General features: G+C 48.3%; 1 protein-coding gene across 3 annotated transcripts in view; it reads left to right on the top strand.

Moving 5' to 3' along the window:
• Positions 1–1,151: 1,151 nt before the first annotated feature.
• ASCC2 (activating signal cointegrator 1 complex subunit 2) overlaps positions 1,152–18,775 on the top strand; it is a 45,409-nt gene continuing 27,785 nt past the window's right edge. The window contains exons 1-6 of one of the 3 annotated variants that reach the window (XM_047759768.1): positions 1,152–1,253; positions 3,302–3,481; positions 6,535–6,632; positions 14,236–14,394; positions 14,763–14,933; positions 15,926–16,055. In XM_047759768.1, coding sequence (XP_047615724.1) covers positions 6,552–6,632; positions 14,236–14,394; positions 14,763–14,933; positions 15,926–16,055 — 541 coding nt within the window. In that variant the 5' untranslated portion in view covers positions 1,152–1,253; positions 3,302–3,481; positions 6,535–6,551. The remainder of the gene's footprint in view (positions 1,254–3,301; positions 3,482–6,534; positions 6,633–14,235; positions 14,395–14,762; positions 14,934–15,925; positions 16,056–18,775) is intronic. The other 2 variants (XM_047759769.1, XM_047759770.1) reach the window with 2 other exon arrangements.

The raw sequence follows: 18,775 nt of genomic DNA, 5'->3' as shown, positions 1-18,775 counted from the left end.
TGGAAATGCTATAAAATTTGGTTGTGATGATCATTGCACAACTATAAATATAATAAAGTTTACTCAGTAATAATAACAAAAAGGGTTAACACTCCAACCTATAGTCTCCTTCCTTCCTCTCTCCTTTCCTCCTTTTCTCTCCACTAAAATTTCTTGAGCACCTACTATGTGCTTGGCATTGTCGGTATCATCTCGTGAAGCTTCTTAATGACAAAAAAAGTGGGTTATCAATGACTCTTTTTGACAGATGAGGAAAATGAGACATATTTGGAGAAGTTGGGTGTCTTATTGGATGTTTTTGTCTTTTTTTTTTTTTTAGGGCTGCATCCAAGGCATATGTAAATTCCCAGGGGTCGAATTGGAGCTACAGCTGTCAGCCTAAGCCACAGGCACAGCAACATGGGATTCGAGCCACCTCTGTGACCCACACCACAGCTCATGGCAACACCAGATCCTTAACCCACTGAGCAGGGCCAGGGATCAAACCCAAATCCTCATGGATCCTAGTTGGGTTTGTTACTGCTGAGCCACAACAGAACTCCCTGTTTTTGTCTTTTTACAGTCATGTTATTTAGCTCTAAAACATCAGTGATATTAATAACCATCTGGAATGATGAAACCAATCCATACATTTTTTGCCAGAAGTCTATTTTAAGTTTTCTCTGCCAAAGGCTGCCTACACATGATTTTCTTCCAACGAACCACTAAGATACAAATTATCTCCTGTATGCCCAATGGGTATGATGCCAGAGGGGGGAAAAACATAGAGTTACTGGCACTTTTTTCCCTGTCCCTTCAGTATCACTGGATGATCGGTTTGCCTGAAAAATGATGCCAATAAAGGGAAGCTTGCAGCATTTATCCACAGAATTCTTTCTGGACTTGAGACGATGGCCGAGAAGGTTAAGGAATGAGGTTGAAGCCTTAGAGCACGGTACCATACTTAGTTTTTTCAAGAAGTGTAACCACACCTGCTTTCTGCCCACCTTCCATCCTCGCTGCTAAAGCAAGGAGAGAGGTAGGAGGGCGTGGTTACAGCCAGGCCTGTCCCTAGTGGAGGCGGAGACTTGGGGCTGGGGCGTGGCCCCAGGTCCGGCTTCCCAGCGGCAATTGGCTCCGGGGGCGGGGCCGGGCCCAGGCTTCCTGTCTGCGCCTGCGGAATCGCCGTTTGACCCCGGAAGCGCCGGCGCTCTGGGAGCTGTCACCGTGGACCGCCGCGGCGGCTGCATAGAGCTGGCAGTGGAGCCGCCGAGGTGAGTGCGCGGCTGGGCCCTGCCGGATGTGGGGCATCGTGCCTGGGAGGGGCGGCGGCCGTGCCTCACGCGGCCTCGGGCCCCTCCACCTCCACGGCAGGTCTAGGGCTTCCGCTGCCCCTGGGGCCGTGAATCGCCCCATCCCCCTCCACCCTGCCCAGCCAAGCCGCTGAGCCTAGAGTCTCGGGTTCGAGGATCGGCCCCAGAATGACCTTGGAGGAGCCGCGATCCTCCCACCCACCCCTCCAGCGTCCGTTTCCTCAGCATTCATTCATTCTTTCAACAAATATTTGTCTAGCGCTTCCTACGTGCCGGGCACAGATCTAAACACTGGAGGGTACAAATAAGACAAGTCTCCCGCCCTCTTGGAGCCTACAGTCTAGTGGGTGGAGACAGTCAACCACAAATAAAAGCACTAGGATATGACAGTAACTAGGGGAGTGTATACTTTAGATAGGGCAGTACGGTAAGGTCTTGGAGTGATACTGAATTGAGACCGGAAGGGTGAAGACAGTCAGAAACAGGTAGCAGTAGTCTTGGGGGTGCTCCCAGGCCTAATTGTAATTGGTACTCGCTCCAAGCTTCCCTTCTAAAGAAAGTTCTTTCCTAATTTTGGGCTTCTGCTGCCCTGCTTGGCGCTGAGGATGCTTTGGGGACCACAGTTATCATAATGATCACTGTCTTTATCCTTTTGGTACTCAGAGTCCAGTCTTCGCCCAGTTAATTTCCACACACACTTTAGATGAAAATCTTCCTTGACATCCTCTCTCCTTCAAGTCATTTCTCTCTGTCAAATGCTGTCATAACCCCATTGCCCTTACCTGCATCAAATACTCATGGTACTGAGTTTTACTCATTTGCATGGCTATTTGGTTTATATCTGTGTTAACCATCAAGACTGTAAACTCTACAAAGTGCAGGATCAAGTCTCTTCCTTGTCCACCTTAGTATTCTCCAGGCTTCACTGCAGGCACATAGTAGATACTCAGAAACTCTTTTGAATGGATGAGTAAGATAATTAACACAGTTTTTTTCACTCCCCGGTGGTTTGTAGAAGGCCTCTCCTGCCACCAGGATATTATCTTCTCTTTCTCATTGTGTCTTTTCTCTACTTAAGTGACTCTTCACCGCCTTCAAATGAAAGGCCAAAATCTTTAGCATAGCATTCAAGGCCCTTTTTAATTTTTTTATTTTTTGCTCTTTAGAGCTGCACCTGTGGTATATGGAAGTTCCCAGGCCAGGGGTCGAATCGGAGCTACAGCTGCCAGCCTATGCCACAGCCACAGGAACGCAGGATCCAAGCCGTGTCTGTGACCTATACACAGCTCTCGGCAACACTGGATCTTTAACCCACTGAGCAAGGCCAGGGACCAAACATGCATCCTCATGGATACTAGTCAGATTTGTTTCTGCTGCACCACAACAGGAACTCCCTCAAGGCCCTTTTTTAAAAGGCTCCATCTGTCCTATCCACCCTCTTCTCTCCACTTCTGTCACCACCACCACCTCCCTTGACCATATGTTTTCAGCCATACCAAATGTCTCCCTCTTTCCTTCAAAACCACAGGCTCTGAGCCTTTGCTTATGCTTGCTCTTTGCTTGGAATGCCCTTCCTTCCCATCTTTCCCTCCTATCCTTCAACACCTAGGGCACCTTCTCGGTGACATCCTCCCTTTCTCTGCTGTGCTCATTTTGGAAATTTCCAATTACAGCTCATTTACATGCCCAGAACCCAGATTGCATTCCGTCATTATTTGCTGAGTAATTGATGAAGCCCAAAGTGCTCTGCCTATGGTTGGGACTTGAGTAGTAACAACAAATAAGCTTTACTGCGTGCTTATTATGTGTCAAATGCTGTGTTGAACATACTGGTTACTTCTCACATTAACCCTGAGAGATAAGATTATGTACTGTTATCATCCCACTTTTACAGATGAGGAAATCAAGGCTTAGAGAAGTTAAGGAACTGTCTCTAGATCTCAGCATGGATGGGTAGGGTGGAGCCAGGATTTGAACCCAGGCTGTAAAACTATAAACTTCTCTTTCAGCCCACACACCAGCCTGAGTCTGAACTGCTCTTACAGGCACTGGCTTGTAGGACTGAATTTCTTCTGAAAGCAGGTGCTGTCTGGGGCCTAGAATTATAGGGGTGGCGAGCTGCCTCCTCCTATGACTCTTTACCCACCTTGGATCCCCACACTGGACTCTCCTACTACCATCTTTGGAAGGTAAGCATGGAAAGGATTGGGCCTGTGAGTCATTTAAACTTTTGCATTTGTGGCTGTGGTGTAGGCTGGCGGCTACAGCTCCGATTAGACCCCTAGCCTGGGAATCTCCATATGCCGCAGGAGCGGCCCTAGAAAAAGGCAAAAAGACAAAAAAAAAAAAAAACAACTTTTGCATTGGTGAACTGACCACTGATGTTTCCAGCCACCCTCCCAGCATTACTGGGCGTTAAGAAAGATATATTTTTATTTTTTTATTTTATTTTATTTTATTTATTTATTTGTCTTTTTGCCATTTCTTAGGCCATGCCCGCAGCATATGGAGGTTCCCAGGCTAGGGGTCTAATCTGAGCTGTAGCTGCCGGCCTACACCAGAGCCACAGCGATGTGGGATCTGAGCCACATCTGCAACCTACACCACAGCTCACGGCAACACCGGATCCTTAACCCACTGAGCAAGGTCAGGGATCAAACCCGCAACCTCATGGTTCCTAGTCGGATTCGTTAACCACTGAGCCACAATGGGAACTCCAAGAAAGATGTATTTTTAGCATGTTTCAGTGCAAGAGACCCAGGTGCCAAGGCTCAAGAGCTGGGCGTCAGTTTGAACTTGGCCACTCATGTCTGTGCCTTGAGCAAATCAGGGCCCCTCTTTGGATGTCCGAGCGAAATGATCCTTGTCATCCTTAATTGGGTTGTTGTGAGAGACTAGTAAGATAGTAACTTGATTAGAAATAATGTATATGTAACAGATAGCATTATCTACATTTTGCAAAGATGAAAGATAAAAACTCACCCAAGCCCCTTTCATTACTTTACCTTGTGATTTTTTTTTCAGACCACCTCTGTGCAGGGACCACATGTCTGATCCACTGAGGTCCTAGAGTTAGAACAGGCTTGGAGGACTAGACAGACTGGTCCTCTCTCTTTACATCCCACGTGAAGATGGATAGCTTCACAGTCTTTAAAGCCACCCTTGAATCAAGGTCCCTGTGTACCAAACTGCTTCCCATCTCTTGACCTTTGCTCCTATTTTCTCTACCTGGGACATCCTTCTTCCCTGGCCAGTCTCCACTCTCAAGACTCAACTCAAGCTCTCCTGATCCTTTAGGCTCTCTGCTAGAAATGCTTTTCTGACAGCCACAGCTCCCACAAACTCAACTGCACTAGACTTAGTACAGCAAATGGTTAAAGAGCCGGCCTGCTATTAAAAAATAATAATAGGCAGTTCCCATCATGGCTCAGTGGCTAACAAATCTGACTAGCATCCATGAGGATGCAGGTTCGATCCCTGGCCTTACTCAGTGGGTTAAAAATCTGGTGTTCGGAGTTCCTGTCGTGGCGCAGCAGAAACCGCCTAGGAACTATGAGGTTGCAGATCCCATCCCTGGCCTCGCTCAGTGGGTTAAGGATCCCGCGTTGCTGTGGCTGTGGTGTAGGCCAGCGGCTACAGCTCCGATTCAACCCCTAGCCTGGGACCATCCATATGCCTCAGGTGCGGCCCTAAAAAGCAAAATAATAATAATAATAATAAAAGGGAGTTCCCTGGTGGTCTAGTGGTTAGGATTTGATGCTTTCACTTCTGTGGCCCAGGTTCAATCCCTGGTCTGGGAACTGAGATCCCACATCAAGCCACTGCATGCTGCAGCCCCCCAAAAAACTAAATAAAAAAGAATAAAATAAAAAAAAAAGAGCCAGCCTGCTTCACCAGCTACTAACTGAGACCTAGGGCAAGTTTTTTATCTTCTCTGAGCCTCTGTTTCCTCATTGATAAAATGAAGGTTATAATACCAACTTTAGAGTTGTTATGAACATTAATACATGTAAAGCAAATTAAAGTATATTAAGTGAGTTAATGCTAAGAAAAGCGCTTAGAAGAGCACCAGCATGTGCTAAGTATGTTTCTGCTGCCACTATTTTCATTATTGGATCAGAAGCTCCCCCAGGGTGGAGACCCTGCTTTATCAGTCTGTCTTCATAACACCAGAGCCTGGCCTGATAACTGAGATATGGGACCCCAGTAGCTTGTGGCTCCTCTCTGAGGCCTCAGGAGGTGATGGTTTCCTCATCCCAGCCTCGATATGTCTTCATGTTGTCGTTGACACCGCTGGCCTTTTGTGGCATGTCTTTTAAGGGGCCTAAGTCACTTCTGCTCCATGATTCAGCCTGTATGCATGTCCCTCTTGTGAGTCAGGCCAAGTTGTACTGAGAAAAGAGCACTGGATGGGAAGACAGGAGACATGGGGTCTGCTGTTCACAGACTCTGAGGCGTTTTCACTTACTAGAAAGGAGCCCGCTCCAGCAGTTTTCTATAAATTCTGTGGACCTTCCTGGTCTGTTTTTCCATATCCTTCTCTGAAGCCTAGAAAAGCTGTAGACTCTTAACCCCCTCTCTAAGTGAGGAAAGGCCCATGGTTCTAACTCCCAAAAGACTGAAAATCCAGTTAGAGTTGGAAGAAAAGTGTCCTCATGTTCAATTGTTCATCAGATATTTGATGAAGCCACCTCTGTACAAGGGCTATGCTGGTCACAGGAAAGGTAGCAAGAGAAGGAAAGCCCTAGCACAGAGCTCACAGGCCAAGGAGGGCCCAGAACTGGAGCCGTAATAATCTAGATTCTTTTGTTTTTTGGCTGCCTCACGGCACATGGAGTTCCCAAGCCAGGGATCAGATCCGAGCCACAGTTGCAACCTAAGCCTAAGCACCTGCAGAATCCTTAACCCACTGTGCTGGACTGGGGATTGAACCTGTGTTCCAGGGCTCCAGAGATGCTGCCAATCCCGCTGCGCCACAGTGGAAACTCCATAATGAGAATATATCAGGGGTCACCTGGGAAACTGTTTTCTTCCTCAGCTAAGAACTACCAGTGTAGGCAAAAAAGTCACTTTGATCTAGATGAGTAGGTGCAGGAACCAGGCCTTTCAAGGCCCCCATCAGGAGCCTCCTGAGACCAGAGGTTGAAGCTTCTCTCGTGGCTCTGGGATCAGTCCCTGAGCTGGCCCCTGCCCCCAGGAGCCTCTGTGTCTGCTCTCTTCTTCCCATCCCTATTCCTTTCAGGAGGGTCACACAGCACAATGCCAGCTCTGCCCCTGGACCAACTCCAGATCACCCACAAGGACCTGAAGACGGGAAAGCTGAGGACTTCACCTGCGCTGGTGAGCCAGTGCCTTGAGGCCATTCAGCCTGATGCTATCATTCTTGCAATTTCAGAAGCAAAAAGTAAATTCCTTCTGTATCTGTTCTAAGAATGACCCGAGGGCCACAGTCTGTAATTCAGTAGCTGGGACACTATTGGGTTCTTCCAGGCCCAGTGTCAAAGTTTCCTTTCCCAGCAGCAGCTTGAATTTGAGCACTATTTTCCATGTCACCACCCCACACCTTCCCCGCAAAGCATTTCATTTTGAATCAAAGTCTGATGGCAGTTTCGAGTCAGCCTGAGTGGGTCTCACAGTGGAACTGGCTCAAAGCAGGGTCTGGGGGTTGAACCCTGTGGGGGGAGTTCAGGTTTTGGGTGGACCTTTTTCAGAGCTATCTCAGTTACTATCCCTTTGGGGGGGTGACCACTGATTTCAGAGGTCAGGTTGTCTTTTCTCTCAACGGGCTAAGGAGCACTACGTACAGACTCAGCAGGGCTCGTGAGACTGAAAATCAAGGAGGCTTTGAGCGTGCTGATTACCAGCTGCAGGAAGAGATTAGGGCTGGAGAGAGGTGCCTGGCTGCTGAAGGAGACAGATGAGGGCAGCTGAGTCCCAATACCTCTTTGCTGTTTTCCCAAGAATATGAGCTTACTCAAACAAGGCGGGGGGGAAGTATTTTCTGGGAGCCTGAGTAAAGTCATGGGAAACAAGAGTTTGGTGTTTCATTTCCTGCTTTCTGGATGGCTTCCTATTACTTCCTAACTACTCTCTAATAATAGTACTTAATATTTATAGAGCACTCGCTCTGAGCCAGACCTTTCCAAATGTTTCACCGGGATTATTTCATTTAAGCCACACCACAGCCCTATGAGTAGGCATTTTGGTTGTTCCCATTTTACAGATGAGGAAACTAAGAGTTCAGGGTTACAAAACTGGAAAGTTAGGGGAGCCAGGAATGGAACTGGCTAGACTGTCCCTAGAGCCCATACCTTTAACCAAAGGCATTCTGGCTTGGTGACTCAGTGCATTAAGGATCTGGCATTGTCTCTGCAGTGGCTTAGGTCACAGGGTTCAACCCCTGGCCCGGGAACTTCCTTATGCCATGGGTGTAGCCCAAACCAAACAAATAAACTACCTCTTGTTTCTTTTTCACAACTTTTTAAAGAATTGAGGTATGTTTCAGGTGTATAACATAGTGATTCACAATTTTAATTATTTATTTATTTTTTGGCTACATATGTGGAAGTTCCCAGGCCAGAGATCAAACCTGCACCACAGCAGTGACCCAAGCCACAGCAGTGACAACGATGGACCCTTAACCCACTGAGCCATCAGAGTTTATTTAGTTGACTAAAATTCAAATAGCCGCATGTGGTGAGAGCCTGCTGTGTCAGCCAGCCCAGGCCAGTTGTAGAGCAGTTCCATCACTGCAGACATCCTGTTGGACAGTGCTGGTGGGACTGATTCCTTGGGCCTGATTTCCCACCTCCGTTCTTCCCTGTGAACTGGACACCTGGGCTGCTAGGCTCTGGGCTCTGTGGGAGCAGGGACCTGGTTCCTTCCCTTCATTCTGGTTTTCCAGTGCCAGGCGCGTGGTAGGCTCTCAGGAGACACTCAGTAGATGAGTCAAGGACCCTAGTGACAGGCACTGAAGCTCCAAAGAGAAAAGACGTGGTTCCTGTCCTTGGGGGGGGTCCATAGACTGAGAGCAAGCAGACTGGTAGAGTCTCTGCAGTGTGATCAGGACTTGATAGAAGGAAACCTGGGCTGCTGAGCCAGACCAAAGTGGTGTGTGGATGCAGTGAGGTCTGGGGAGTGGTGGGAGAGCACATACCACCAGGGGAGCCTTCCTGTAGGAGGCGGATCCTGACCTGGGTATTGAAAAGTGAATAAGCACCAGCTGGGCAGAGCGATGGGAGGAGGGTGGACCCAGCAGGAGGACCTGAGTGCATTGTCCTCGAGTCCTGAGAGCCTCACTCCTACAACCAGCTGCCAGTCACCTGGGGTAGAAGCAGTATCACAGAATCAGGGAACCCAGCTTTGCATTTAATCTTGCTTTGAGCAGGTTACTTAACCTCTATAAGCTTGTGGATCCAAAAAGGGTAACAAGAAACCAGCTCTGTGGGGTGGTTATGAAGATTCAATGGGATGTCTTAAAATTAGCTCTGTGTCTAGAACATAGCAAGCACTCAATAAACATAGTGATGACAGCAGTGACAGTGACAGCAGCATTATGAATGGGGTGTACAGTGGGAAGAGGGATGGGCTGAGGCAGACAGCTGCTGATGGAGGAGTAGTCTTGACCATGCTGCAGGCCCCCCCAGAAGCTCCTGAAAGATGGTCCTGAGATATGCACCCACCCTGTATTTGTCTCTGCAGTCCCAGCTTGAGAGAAGATCTCCAGCAAAGGGACATCATGCTGCCTCTGCCGAGTGACAGCTGAAGCTAATGTCTATTGAGTAGTTACTGTGCAAATGCACATACTTGCTATTAAAGATCCCAAAGAAATCAAGTCTTGGGCCAAAATGGGTGGATGAGCTCTTGAGAAAGGCAAGATGCATGTACGTGGAGCATTTGGAGAACAGTACAAAATAGTTTCTTATCAAGATAAACAGAGCAGAAGTTCGATGGGCAGAGAATGTTCAGAAGGCTTCATGGAGCAAGTTGGACCTAAGCCATGCTTCAAGGGTGGAAGATACAGCTGGAGCCTGCTGCTTCTTGCCCTGGAATCTTCCATGGCCCCCACTCTTGAGCGTGGTACTCAAGGTCCTTCAAAGACCTTGGCAGGGCCTGGTCCTTCATTACCTCCATTCATTCCTTTGTTCAACCAGCAAATGTATACGGAGAGTCTGCTTGATGCAAGGCACTGATCTAGGGACTGGGAATGCTGTGGAGAGCAAGACTCAGACTCCTTCCAGGCACCTACAGGGGAGTGAGGAGACAGAAGACAGGCCCTTCCTTGTTATATAACTTTATTGGGCTATCATTGTAGGACAATAAGCTGCACATATTAAACTATACAGTTTGATTGGTTTTGACATCTATATACACCCATGAAACTGTCACCATAATCAAGATAATAAACATTTCTACCATTCTCAAAAATGTCCTTGTGCCCCTCTGTAATCTATCCCTTCCTCTCTCCCAGTCCACAGCAACCCCGGTTCTGAAAGTACTTCTGGGGAGTTCCCTTGTGGCTCAATGGGTTAAGAATCTGGCATTGTCATGGCAGCAGTTGGGGTTGCCACTGTGGCGTGGGTTCAGTCCCTGGCCAGAAAACTTATACATGCTGTGGGCATGGCCAAAAAAAATGAAAGCATTTCTGATATTTTATCTTTATTTTTGGCCGTGGCATGCAGTGGCTTGATGTGGAATCTCAGTTTCCAGACCAGGGATCAAACCTGGGCCACAGCAGTGAAAGCACTGAGTCCTAACCACTAGACCACCAGGGAACTCCCCTGAAAGCACTTCTGAGACAGTTCAACCAGTGCTACAGTTGGGGAGGCCTAGAGTATGGGAGCTGGGGGAAACCAGGTGAACCCCTAACCTAGTCAGTGTGGGAGTCAGGAGACTTCCTGGAGGAGGTGAGTTCAGAACTGGGGTCAGAGAGCTGGCAGTGAGACTAGGGTGGCATGTGATACTGTAGGTCATTCATTAGGTCTGCAGTGTCAGCTTTGGTTCAAGTCCTGCCTCAGTTGCCTCCTAGCCCTGTGACCTTGGCAAAGTTCCTGAATCTGACTGTGTCTTGGTTTCCTCCTCTGTAAAATGGGGAGAACACTCTCTCCCTTTGAAATAGTTTTTGTAGATAAAAAAAGAAATGGGCCGTGGGACATGCCTACTAGGCAGCCAGCACAGGGCAGGTGAATGCTGGCTTTTATTATCATCTTTCCAGCGTCTGTCTCCAAATCCATCTCCCACTACCCACTGCAATCTGTGCTCCCCCCCACCTTTTTTTTTTTTTTTTTTTTTTACTATTTCTTTGGGCCGCTCCCGCGGCATGTGGAGGTTCCCAGGCTAGGGGTCGAATCGGAGCTGTAGCCACTGGCCTACGCCAGAGCCACAGCAACGCGGGATCCGAGCCGCGCCTGCAACCTACACCACAGCTCACAGCAACGCCGGATCGTTAACCCACTGAGCAAGGGCAGGGACCGAACCCGCAACCTCGTGGTTCCTAGTCAGATTCATTAACCACTGCGCCGCGACGGGAACTCCCCCCCCCCCCCCCGCCCTTTTTGGTGATGACTGTTCCCAGGCAAGGAATTGAACCCAAGCCATGGCAATGACAACGCCAGATCCTTAACCCACTAGGCCAACAGAGAACTCTGCATGCCCTTTTTTTGAGTGGCCCATTTTTAATGCCTCCATAAGAATACTGTGTCCTCCATCTAAAAAACTCATTTTCCAGGGCCCTACCCAGATGCTGCCTTGCTGCTGCCAGGCTGTCTGCCTTGGGAAGTGGCCGTTCATCCTCTAGGCACAGTTAATCGCCTGTTGCACTCCCACAGTTCTCTGCCAGGTCTGAGCTTGCCTCAGTTGTGCTCATTTGATGGCTTAGATGTGCATCTTACCCTCTGGAGAGGGAACTCTGGGGGCACGCAGTGCCTTTCCTCATGTGGCCCCCCAACCCACACAGCAGGGCCCAGTAAGTGTTTGTGGGATTGGAGGAGGTAGGCTCTCAGGGCTGTGTCTGTGTGTCTGTTGGGCAAATGGGGGTTGGTGAGTAAGCTTGGTCTGAGAAGTGACCTAAGAGTTGTGATGTCAACGGATAGAGGAAGGAGGGGAACTTGGAAACCACGGAGATGACTAGAGGCCCTAGAGGGTAGTTTTGAACCTGTTTCAGTCAGCAGGATTCCTTTTTCCAAAGATTTGGACCTGAAACCCCACTGTATAAATTCTGATTTAGGAGTTCCCTGGCGGCCTAGCAGTTAAGGATCTGGCGTCACTGCTGTGGCATGGATTCAGTCTTTGGTCCAGAAACTTCTGAATGCTATGGGCATGACCTAAATAAATAAATAAATAAATAGTGACTCTTTTTTTTTTTTTTTTTTGGTCTTTTTAGGGCTACACCTGAGGCATATGGAGGTTCCCAGGCTAGGGGTCTAATCAGAGATATAGCCACTGGTCTATGCCACAGCCACAGCAATGCCAGATCCAAGCTGCATCTGCGACCTACACCACAGCTCACAGCAACACCGGATCCTTAACCCACGGAGCAAGGCCAGGTATCAAACTTGCATCCTCATGAATGCTAGTCAGATTCGTTTCCACTGAGCCATGACAGGAACTCCTAAGTTCTGACTTTTAATGGGAGGGGTCCTGAAGACCCACCCAGTAGGTGGCCCCCAAGGAATCTGGTGAGACTCAGGAACCACCCAGTTTATGAACTTGCATTAAGCAGTCGGGAGGCAGTGGTGGTTCTTGAGGAGACAGACCAGTCAGGTGTGGTTTCCCTGTGCCCCCTGGACTGACAGTCGTGGAGGTGGGTGGATTGTGGTTAATAACAGCTGAGATGCAGCCTGGCCTTCCTCCTGTTCCCACCTCCCCTGGAAAAAGCAGCCCTTATGTAGTCATAAGAGAAAACTGAGCTCATCGTCTCTTCTCTATGGTGAACAAAGTCAGATTTGTTCATGGCACAGTAAGGGTCGGAAGAGAGAACTAGTGAAGCTAAGCCAAGACCTGCAGTTTATTAGCATCTTAAAAAAATTACCGAAGTTTTTTTCTGATTATCAAAAGGAGACAGCACAATGATATGTACAGTATGATAGTGTGTATCAGAACGATAAAAGTGGGCCCCAATGAATGCCCCATATGGGTACATTTTAATGTGAGTGTTTTTTCTTTTTCTTTTTTTTTTTATTCTATATTTTTTCCCCCTTTTTTTTAGGGCCGCACTTGTGGCATATGGAAGTTCCCAGGCTAGGGGTTGGGTCAGAGCTGCAGCTGCCAGCCTACACCACAGGCACAACAAAGCAGGATCTGAGCCGCATCTGCCAACTACACCACAGCTCACAGCAATGCCAGATTCTTAACCCACTGAGTGAGGCCAGGGATTGAACCCGCATCCTCCTGGATCCCAGTCGGGATTGTTAACCACTAAGCCACGAAGGGAACTCCCAATGTGAGTGTTTTTTCTAAAGATGGTGGGAGGTTACCTCTGGGTCGACACAAGGGCTGGGAGTGTGGTCCCAGGTGACTCACCTTTCTGCACTGTTGTTTTTTTATGGCCATACCCACAGCATGTTGAAGTTCCCAGGCCAGGGATTGAATCTGAGCCACAGTTGCAATAATGCCAGATCCTTTAATCCACTGCACTGAGCCAGGGATCAAACCCACACTTCTGCAGTACCTGAGCTGCTACAGTTGGAGTCTTTTTTTTTTTTTGGTCTTTTTTTCGTCTTTTTTTGGCCGTACCTCAGACATAAGGAAATTCCCAGGCTAGGGGTTGGATCAGAGCTGTAGCTGCCAGCCACAGCAACACAGTATCCAACCCACGTTCTGCAACCTGCCCCAAAGTTCATGGCAACGCTGGATCTTTTAACCCCCTGAGCAAGGCCGGAGATTGAACCCGTGTCCTCATGGATATTAGTTGGGTTCCTTTCCACTGAGCCACAACGGGAACTCCCGCTTGTGAGTTTTTGGAAAAGATGCTCATGCCTCACTTGTATAATTTTTTTTTTAATTTAAAAAAAACAGGAGTTCCCGTCATGGCTCAGTGGTTAACGAATCCGACTAGGAACCATGAGGTTTCCAGTTCGATCCCTGGCCTCACTCAGTGGGTTAAGGATCCGGCGTTGCCATGAGTTGTGTAGGTCACAGATGCAGCTCGGATCCCGTGTTGCTGTGGCTCTGGCATAGGCCGGTGGCTACAGCTCCAATTAGACCCCTAGCCTGGGAACCTCCATATGTCTCTAGTGCGGCCCTAGAAAAGGCAAAAAGACCAAAACACAAACAAAAAAACAATACATGTTCTCTTTTTTTAATCAGAAAATATTTCAAGGAGTTCCTGCTGTGGCACAACAGGATGGGCAGCGTCTTGGGAACATTGGGAGGCCCGTTCAATCCCCACCCTGTCACAGTGGGTTAAGGATCCAACATTGCCACAGCTGTGGCTTGGATCACAACTCCAGCTCTGATCTGATTCCTGACCTGGGAACTCCATGTGCCACGGGACAGCCAAAAAGGGAAAAAATAAAATAAAATAAAATATATTCAGGTCATAATCCCTTCCACTGGAGATAGCCACTATTAGCTTTGGGGTGTTGTCCCCCACCCCCTCCACATGCACTTTTTAAAAAACCTTTACCTGTGTGTGAATGTGTTAAATATGTGTACTTTAAAAAAAAGAATCCCCAACTGGTTATATTAAATAGAGAATCTTGTGTCCTGCTCTTTCTTTGCCTAACCTTTCCCTGTGTCATTAAATATTCTCCAAAAACATGATATTTCATGCCCTCCTAGTGTTCCCTAGATGCAACCAAGCCCCCTCTGTCAGAGACACTTGGTTCTTTATGCTTGAGAGTCATTGGTTGGAACAGCCCAGTGTTGTCATTGCTGTGGGTTGGCAAATGGGCCTTCGCTGACTAACCTCTGCCACGTTAACACGTGGTTTTTGGATTCGTAGCACCCCGAGCAGAAGGCAGACCGGTATTTTGTGTTATACAAACCGCCCCCTAAAGACAACATTCCTGCCCTAGTGGAGGAGTACCTGGAACGCGCCACCTTCGTAGCCAATGACCTCGACTGGCTCCTGGCCTTGCCTCACGATAAATTCTGGTGCCAGGTAACATTCTATCAAAATTAACGCTAAGACAAAGCACATGACATGCTGTTGGTTGGTTGCTGTTGTTGTTTTTCTTCCCTCAGGAGATGCTTTTTTTCTCTACTTCTTACACTGGATCCCTAACAGCAAACTGTGGTTTGGATTGCTCTGTCTTGTATCACAATCATAATGATGTTTACACAACGCCTTTCAGCATGTCATTTTTAGAAACTCGTGTTTAGCCCTGGGCTTCTTCGTACCTCCCTGGTCCCCTGGGGTTGGACTGTTTGCCACAGGCCAGGGCAGTGGGCCTTGAGCCCCGCATAGTCCACCCACAAGCCTGTGGGCCTCAGTGACCAATCCTTGCTCTCTGCTGTCACCTGGCCTAGGTTATCTTCGATGAGACTCTGCAGAAGTGTCTGGACTCCTACCTGCGCTATGTCCCCCGAAAGTTTGACGAGTGGGTGGCTCCGGCCCCCGAGGTGGTTGACATGCAGAAGCGCCTCCACCGAAGCGTTTTTCTCACCTTCCTCCGCATGTCCACTCACAAGGAATCCAAAGTAAGCCCCTGATCCTGTGACAGGCCGCCACCTGACACCTCTGTGCCAGGCTTTCACCCCTGGGAAGGAAAGCTTTGGAAGTATAGAGTTTCCTCTTTGTCTCTCCTCCGCCTTTATTCCCACTGTTGGGGAAGAAATCTGTGCCACCTCTCTTATCCTCTAACTTGCCGGGTCACCTGCATTACACCCAGTGTTTTCATCAATGGGAGCTGAGGGCTCTGTGCCAGCTGACGTGTGACTGGGCCTTGTCTTGTGCGTCAGAGGGTGAAAGCATTGATTCTGATTTTTTTTTAAAGGAACTTGTATGTGCTTTTTAAAACCGTCTACTTCTCATGCCCTTCACCCCACCCCACCCCACCCCCCGATTTAAGAAATAATGCTGCCTCTAAACAATTTAAATGTGACAGAAATATTTTATAGATAATGAAAGTCGCCCACAGAATTCCCTCCCCTCCAAATAACTGCTGTTAGGTGTATGTTCCCTCAGGGAACTCTTTTCTTTTCTGTGTGTGTGTGGGGGGGGGGTATTTATTTTAAAAATAATTTCTTGCTTTTTTTCCTTTTTTTTTTTTTACTATATTAGTATGGAAATTTTCAGATATACACAAAAGTATAATGAAACTCATGTACCCATTACCTGGTTTCAACAATTACCAACATTTTGCCAATCTTACTTTCTTTCTCTCCAAGTTTTCTTTTTTTTCTTGGAGTAGCACTCCCAGACATCATGGTAATTTACCTGTAAATATTTCAGAATGACTCTCCAGCTGATGGTTTTATAGAGTGTGCTTTTACTTCTTTTTACATTCAGATGAAGAGGGACTCTTGCTTCAGGTCAGTTTGTGAGGCTCAGACATGTCCACGGTATGGACAGAGCTTCTTCTCTTGACCAGGCCCCTGCTCATGGCCCGGAAAGTTGTTTTCTTGTGAGCTTGCATATGTCTTTGCACATGTTTTCAAAAGTCTCTCATCCTTTCTGCACTGTTCCTTAGGATCACTTCATTTCCCCCTCTGCTTTTGGAGAAATCCTCTACAATAACTTCCTGTTTGACATCCCAAAGATCCTGGACCTCTGCGTGCTCTTTGGAAAAGGCAACTCCCCGCTGCTGCAGAAGATGATAGGTGCGTGGGGCCCCGGGACCTGGGGGGAGGCAGAGACTTAATGGATATTTGTGTCAACTTGGAGAGAAGTGACTAAGTGGCGGAGGGGAAGAGAGACAAACATGGACATCACAAGGCTCCTCCAGGATCATGGAGTCCTAGCATTAGGCTGCGTGCCCAACAGTTGAAGGGGATAAGAACAGCAGCGACAGCTGACCTTTATCTGAGCACCCACCGGCGACTCTGCCAAGCGCTCCTCATATGTCATCTCAGTTGACCCTCATAGCTGCCACCCCATGATGTAAGTGGTGTCATCATCCCCATTTACAGTTAAGGAAACTGAGGTTAAATGTGAGGGACTTGCCTGAGAGGCCATGACTAATGAGTGGCCAAGCTGGGATTTATGTCACTTAGGCCTGGCTCTCAAGCACTTGCCTTTTGCGCCTCCCCGTCTCGGGGAAGATGGGGCTGCCTCAGAAACAGAACGATTTGCATTACTGCTGAGGACAGATGAGGGCAGAGTTCAGAGAGGATTCTTGGGTTGTGAAGGGAATGGACATCAGCAGTTGGATCCTGTCAGGAGGCCGTGGGCTGGAAGGTCCTCTCTCAGAGGTGGACGCTTTGTTGGGATGCCACAGAGGGAACAGTGGCTCTGTCATTGAGCAGCAGCTCGTGACATTGGCCCAGCACGGAGAGGCGCTCACCCTGGACTCCCCTGTCTGCCCTCCTCACCCTGAAACTGCAGGACAGACGGTCTTCCAAACACCCAGTTAGAGAGCTTTGTTATCCCTTGAAATGGTTTCCTTCCTCCCCCCACCCCCCAATAATAAAGGAAATATGTTAATTTAGAAAATTTTGAGACTTCCCTGATGGCCTAGTAGTTAAGGATCTGGCATTGTCACTGTTGCGTCTCTGGTCGCAGCTGTGGCATGGGTTCAGTCCCTGACTCTGGAACTTTGCATGCCATGGGTGTGGCCAAAAAAAAATTTCAAATACACAGAGAAAAAAACTGGAAGGGAATAATCACCAAATGATTGTCTCTGGGTGCAGAAATTTGGTAACTGCTTTCCTGCTTTATACTTTACATTCTTCCAAAATTTTCTTTTCTTTTCTTTTCCTGAAACCACTGTACCACCAAGGGAATTCCTCTTTGTGTATTTTTTAAAAATACATGTTAGAGTACAATGTGTATGAAATTTCACATCCAGCTTTTTCATTGGAACAACCTCTGGTGTTTCATTCAGATCTAATTATTGCCTGATCATCAGTTAATTTCTTTTCTTTTCCCCGGGAAAGACTCTTAATAATTATACTGTAGACTGAGAGGATGGGGTGAGTGAGCAAAATCACAGCTGGTTAGGCAGAGAAACAGTTACTGGGCCAGTTTGGTGAGAGCTGTGCTGGAGACAGGGGAAGAAGCTGCGGCCAGATCGGGGAGGGCTCCACACCAGACTTTAGCACTTGGGGAGCACTGCTGCTTGGTGGCTAAGAGAGCCGGCTCTGGAGTTGAAGTGCCCGTTCACACCCCAGCTCTATTTCTGGGTGTGTCACTTTGATCATGTCAATTAGCCACTCTAAGCCTGAGCTTTCTCCTCTGAAGAGGGGAAGACTAATGACACACCCACCTTGAAGGCTGGTTGTGGGGATTAAATATGAGGTGGTGCTCCCCACAGCACCTGGCACGTTATGGGCACTCGGTAAGTGTGACCTGTGGTGGTGCCGAGGCCATGGAGCCTCTAGGAGTTTGGAGCAGGGCAGGGAGCCATCTGGTAGCAAGGTTAATCTGGCAGCATACACGTGGGGAGGGTGATGACAGGAGGCCATGGAGGAGGCCGGGGCTTCAGTGTGGGTTTGAAGGTGAAAGCCTGGTTGGGCTGCTGAGGCTGAAAAGGACACTGGGGAGGAGCACAAAGCAGAGCTTAGTGGGGTCAGCTGGAGGTAGAAGTCTTAACGACTCTGGAAAAAACTGATGTCGGAAAACAGGAGGTGGGGAGCGGGTTGTGAGTGGAGGCAGGGTTAGTGTTAGATCTGTGAGCCGTGAGGACCTGGGAGAGATGCTGTCTGGCCACTTCCAGATAGGCTGGGGTGGAGTGAGGAAGCTCTTCTTATGCCAGGATTCCTAATCTTTTGGGTTAGGCTCCCAAAAGCACCGGTTCCTTTGAGCATCAGATGAAAGCTTATCTCCAGGAAACATGGTCCCTCGATTTTGAGGTGTTTTAGAATGTTTTCATCCCCAGATTGAGAACTCTAAATTAGCTTATTAGGGAGATCCTTTTCTTTGGCTCACGGAAAAGAGGGCAGGATCAGACATCAGGAGCCCCATCGTTGTGTGTGTGTGTGTGTGTGTGTGTGTGTGTGTGTCTGTCTGTCTGCAGATCCCTTCTCCACACCCTCCGACACACACACACACACACACACACACACACACTCACACAGCAGCAGCAGCTCTTTTGAACCCTTGAGCAGAAGACACAAGACACAGCAAGGGGCAGCCTCCACTTTCTCCACCACAGAAGCTCTTGAGCAAAGCAGATCATCTGGAAGAAGGTGGACAAAGGAGAGAAGAGGGGAGCAAGGGAACTAGCTGACCGTCCTTTGGGCAGAAGCCCAGTACTTGCCATGTCCCCGCCTCCCGCTTTTTTTTAAACCTCAAGGCTGGTGTTGTGAATCAGCCAAGTGGCATTGTGAAAGCAGAGCCTCTCAGTTAGACTCTTGGAGCCTTGGCCCCGTGCAGGATAGCC

This window comes from Phacochoerus africanus, chromosome 15 (assembly GCF_016906955.1).
Source record: "Phacochoerus africanus isolate WHEZ1 chromosome 15, ROS_Pafr_v1, whole genome shotgun sequence".
Taxonomy (NCBI): Eukaryota; Metazoa; Chordata; class Mammalia; order Artiodactyla; family Suidae; genus Phacochoerus; species Phacochoerus africanus.
Note: the sequence above shows the minus strand (reverse complement) of the source record. Positions and strands in the feature narration are given on the sequence as shown.